Source organism: Cyphomyrmex costatus, unplaced genomic scaffold (assembly GCF_001594065.2).
Source record: "Cyphomyrmex costatus isolate MS0001 unplaced genomic scaffold, Ccosl1.0 scaffold565, whole genome shotgun sequence".
NCBI lineage: Eukaryota > Metazoa > Arthropoda > Insecta > Hymenoptera > Formicidae > Cyphomyrmex > Cyphomyrmex costatus.
In genome coordinates, this window is record NW_017279836.1 from 211,631 (window position 1) to 217,076 (window position 5,446).

General features: G+C 29.9%; 1 protein-coding gene across 1 annotated transcript; it reads right to left on the minus strand.

Moving 5' to 3' along the window:
• Positions 1-2,358: 2,358 nt before the first annotated feature.
• On the minus strand, positions 2,359-5,177 carry LOC108779207 (ornithine decarboxylase 2). The gene is made up of 7 exons (XM_018546574.1): positions 4,994-5,177; positions 4,803-4,879; positions 4,410-4,582; positions 3,466-3,766; positions 2,858-3,097; positions 2,560-2,768; positions 2,359-2,437 (listed from the first exon to the last, which is right to left on the minus strand). The coding sequence occupies exons 1-7, from the start codon at positions 5,175-5,177 to the stop codon at positions 2,404-2,406; spliced, it is 1,218 nt and encodes a 405-aa protein (XP_018402076.1). The 3' UTR covers positions 2,359-2,403.
• Between the last annotated feature and the right edge of the window lie 269 nt (positions 5,178-5,446).

Consider the following 5,446-nt stretch of genomic DNA (forward strand, 5'->3'; position numbering starts at 1 on the left):
AAAAAAAAAATTGTTGAAAATTTAAAAATTGATTTTTTTCTAAGTTTTCTTGAAAAAAAATTTGAACTTTTTTTTTCTACATCGCCTCACTTACATTTAAAACATATTTAAATTTTATTAAAATCGGTTCATTAGTTTCCGAGAAAAATGGGTTTTTTTATTTTCCTTACCCCCTCGATAACTCCCCCAAAAAAGCGAATTTTCAGTTCATACTTACAGGATTTTATACTTATATAGGTAGCAATATGTGGTATTAATTTGAACCGATTTCATGCGGGGGCATCTTTTATATACTTATCCCCCTATGCCCTTTGATTATCGATTTTAAAAACTTTCCAATATCAAGAAATTTTTTAAATTCCCCAGAAAAATTATTTTTAAACTTTACAGAGAATTGTTGACTAATCAAATAATATTGATAGAGAGAACATATTTTTAACATAAATCATTTTTATCATTTTCTTTGATGAATTAATTGATGATTTCATTGATTTTTTTTACTAAGTTAAGTTAGTTCACTTTTGATCAACATTAACTTGCTTCATTCTTTTTAGCTGCGTTTTGTTGAGTTGTCATTTTTAAAGTAAGGGAACAATACGGTGTTTAATTACTTTGTCGTAAAAATTAATAATATTTCTATAAAATTATTTAAAAAATCATCCGTGTATTATACATAAAAGTCATTAGAATAAAAGGAAATCATAATTATCTGCCTTATAGAGAATTAATGGACGCAATCAGCTCGTCGTACGGTATCTGCAAATGATAAACGCGATAGTCGTTTGTGCCACTCAACTCTAAGCGGCTGTTACGGGGATTTGCGATAAAGATGAAAGATAGCAGAGCGAGAATCGATGTCAATAGACCGAGCGTGGGCTAAGTTTTCTCAGCCATGATGAAATATGGAACGTTCCTGCCGCTCGTTTTGTTCGGTGCTCATTAAAAGGAGTACGTGCATTTTCGGGATGAAAAGCTGTGTACTTTTTATAGTTCCGCTCCGGTCGCGGTTCTTATCTGCGCCGTCGCGGTTTATTGTTGAGAATAAAGATTAGCCGGATAACCGAGCGTGGGCTAAGTTTTCTCAGCCATGATGAAATATGGAACGTTCCTGCCGCTCATTTTGTTCGGTGCTCATTAAAAGGAGTACGTGCATTTCGGGATGAAAAGCTGTGTACTTTTTATAGTTCCGCTCCGGTCGCGGTTCTTATCTGCGCCGTCGCGGTTTATTGTTGAGAATAAAGATTAGCCGGATAGTTATAATGTAATGTGGCCTGGTCGTGTACGTAATCGCGGGATTTATGTCACTCACCGCTTGTAAATCATCCGCGTGTACACATTCGCCGAAAGCTTACCATCCTTCTTCATTATTACAACTATATTACAATATAGGTGTATTATATATGCATACATTTAATCAATTATATCGCTATAATTTGCGCGTTACAACCAACATGGTGAGATAAATACAGGAACGGATATATGTACTGAAAAATCGCAAAAATCATATTAAATAAATAATTCTCGATATCTACATAATTAAACTGATGACCAGTCGTTAGTGATCTTTCGTGGGTGATTTTGTGCATTTCAGATAAAATCGAATAAATTGAACTTGCAAACTTTTATTGTCAACGCAAACCTGTTGTCAATACAATATATCATCTACGCGCGCGCGTCAAAATAATTTAGATTTATAACACTTTTCTAAACAATGTGTGTGTATCTCTAACAATTTATATTCTATTTCTGCTTTTCTTTTCTTTATTTTTCTCTATGTATCTGCTCTTTTTCTATAATTTTTTTTCTATCTGTTTTTTCCCACATCTCACGTCAATTACGAATCTTTTTCAAATATTTGTAGAAAAAATGGTTAAAAAATATACCTGTTAAATAAAAGATTAAAATTAAAATAAGGTTAAAAATAGATTTTATATTAACGTGTTATATTATACATTAATAAAACGCATGTAAACTAATATAAAACATATAATTTTTAAATCATATACAATCTTAATATAACAATCCAAATTATTAAATAAGAATTATTCAGAAATCATATGTTATAAAATAAAAAGATGTGATAAATTGAGAACTGATATTTTTACTAATAATTCATTAATTATTAATAAAGTCTTTCATAGGATAATTTAACCAACATATCAAAATATCCCAAATATATCATATGAATATTCTATCGATATTACGTTATATTTAAGCTGTTTCTCTGATATAATTTAATCATCCCTGCTGTAATAAGTGACAAATAATAATAATAAAATCATGTTTATCAAAATGTAGTTATGTGTCGAAATTCTTCGATAATGTTTAATATACAATATTGCGTTATTTCCATTCTTAACGTTAATTGATTTAATTTTTATCTTTTAAAATAAAATACCTTTTTTATATTTGACGAATTTGTGCCAGAAAGCTTTTCCTGCAAAAATTATTATATTATCAAATTATTAAATTAATTTTAAGAATCTATACTACTATAAAATTTAAGATATCATTTTAAATATATCGCATATTTTTTTATGTAAATGTAAAGACATTAACCACTGGCTTTCTCTAATAAATGGTCTCACAGCTGGAATCGGAAATCCATTGAATGTATTGGAAAGAGTTAATGTGTAAGCACCCATATTTCTCCAAACTAACCAATCGCCTATATGAAATTCAGGCAACAATACATCTTTAAGTATTAAATCATGCGAGTCGGCAGTTGGCCCCCATACATTTGAGAGAAATTTTTCGTCTCTCGTTAGCTACGATGATAAATTGATAAGTTATCTCGTGTATTTTATTAATGCGAAAGAACACCGCTTTGTCGTATACAGCTTCAAGTGCAGGTTACCTCAAATATCGATTCCGGGACTCTGGCCTGCAGGCCTAATAATTCGTCTAGAAACGAATTATATACTCCACAATTCATGTAATACATCCTTCGCATCACGCCGTCAGAAGTAGTGAGCCTTTTAGAATGTAGATACGAGGCTAAGGTAAAGTTCGAACCTACGTAATACCGTCCAGGCTCGCTGATGACTCTTATATCGGAATCAAGGTTCTCAATCGCACCATTAATAAGCTCAGCTAGCTAAAGAAATTACGAAACGTATCATTACTAGCAATAATAATAGTATCTAAATGAACAGAAAGAGAGAGAAAGTACGTTAATTTATTCAATTAACTCATTTCGAAAATTATCAGTCATATTATAATCCACATAATACAACAATAAATAAAATTATTTTATAATATTTTGTAATAACAATTGAAGACTATACAGTACAGTAAAAAAATAATAAAGTAATAATGATGAGATATCTGATATATTAAACGTTATATATTATTTTATATTACTTAATCTACACTATCGTCGAAAAATTTAGAACAATAAAAACAGAAAAGAGCAAAAGATTCAAGAAAGTTTGAGTAAATAAAAAAATTTTCATTTTTACGTACCTCGTCAAGTTCCTCTCCGCAGATGCTCAAGAATCCACCGCCGATGTCAATCAACTTTACATTGTTGCATCCGATTGATTTAGCAACTGCAATTAACTGTTTGCATGTTTCGATGCCTCTGAGGTAAGCGTTCATCTCCAAACATGGAGTACCAACGTGAAAGCTAAAGCCGTATAAGTTTAAGCCGAGATCTCGCGCGCGTTGTATCAAATACACAGCCTCCTCACATGGATCGCAACCGAATTTCGCTCCCAACAACACCGGCGAGTTTTTCGAGTCGCATCGTATGCGTATCACTATCCTGTGCAGCCGTAGAGCAATTATAAATCATCAAAAAGTGAAACAAAGAAAAGAATTATATGTATAATATGATATTACATTATTATATATGATATAATATATTATGATAATATGTAAGTATATTATATTATATTATGAAATAGAGTAACTTTGATCTAGTAAGGGCAAATTTGATTCAAAAAGTGCCTAAACAACGAGCATGTCCAAAATCATGACATAAGATATCTTAAAACATTTTTAAGAGATTTTATGTCTTTATTTTTTTTTAATTTTAATAAAAATAAGATTACATAATTTTCTGGATCACATTAATTTGATAAAAGACACTGAAAATTAAGTGGTATGTTATTAGATAGCAAAAATAATAATTTTTCCAAGAACAAAATTTTATTCCTGTTTTTTTCTATAGTAAAAAATGTGAAAAAAACGGTTTTTTTTAACTATAAAGTCAATGTTTAACCGTTTCTAAGATATAAACATTTTCGTATAGCAGCATCATGAAAATAATCATATTTCCAAAAACTATATTTAAAATATATACGTATATATAGAAATATACAATATTATTTTAACGTCTAACTTTAACTAGCGCGCTTGTCTTACTTAGTCGAAAATTTATTTGTTACTGTTAGTCTCACACTTACTTTGCTTCTGGGAATAATTCCTTAATTTTCGTCAACTCAAGTTCGTTGTCAACCGTCATCTGTTCGACACCAACTTTTCTAGAGTATTCGATATGAGACGGCAATTTATTTGGATGAGCGAAAATAATCCGCTCGCCTTGTATGTCATACTGCATTACTTGCGCTATTTCTTGCTATTAGAAACATCGTTAATTAACTTGCGAGTTACAGAAGATGGCTTATTAATTTATGCGGGGCTTATACAAAGTGTCCCTAAGATATTTAATCTTCAATTTTTTATCTCTTTATTTAGATTAGGTAGAATACATTAGTGAAGCATAGTCAAGTACTTTAAGAACACCTTGTATAAATAGCGAAGATTTAGATATCTGTGTGATAAAAGCAAAGATTTACCTTTGACGCGCAATCAAAACAGGCATTTAAAGCCGCTAGAACTTTAATTACTGTCGAATTTGAATTGCATTTAATCGCTGAAATTTGAAAAGCTGAATGACCGTATAACTTTTAATGCAATACATTTCAGAAGATAATACAGCAATAGAAAAACAATTGAAAAAAGAATGCAACGAATGCTGCAGACATACCATAGTGCGGAACAACCTTAGGCATTTTACTAATCCATTCTTGATGTCTTTTAATAATGTCACCAATATCCACAACATAGAAGGCATCTTCTGGTTTTTCAATTTTAATTATATCTCTAATGACATCAATATCATTTAAGCTATCATTGACGACTTGTATGTCTTTGAAATCCGAATGTACCATGATGAAATTAATATAATAAGCACAACAAAATTTAAGATCTTTCTGCGAAAAAGATATGTACTCAGACACTTATTATATTTCATAATTAAAATAATTTTTTTTTTATTTAACTACTAAAGTCGAGTCCTGACTTATTGTTGACTATTAATAAATTACGTTAACTTAATCGACTATATATATATTATTCCAAAAATTATTAGAAATTAAGATAATAATGATAAAATCATTTTGTAAGAGTTTTGTTATAATAATAGATTTACAATAAATAT

Bases quoted from the DNA above. Each gene is read 5' to 3' on its own strand.
- LOC108779207 (XM_018546574.1), bottom strand. From the start codon at position 5,177: ATGGTACATTCGGATTTCAAAGACATACAAGTCGTCAATGATAGCTTA. The intron at 4,583-4,802 runs GTAAATCTTTGC...TGTTTCTAATAG, and splicing joins GTTTTGATTGCGCGTCAAAG to CAAGAAATAGCGCAAGTAAT. The intron at 3,767-4,409 runs GTAAGTGTGAGA...ACGGCTGCACAG, and splicing joins GAATTATTCCCAGAAGCAAA to GATAGTGATACGCATACGAT.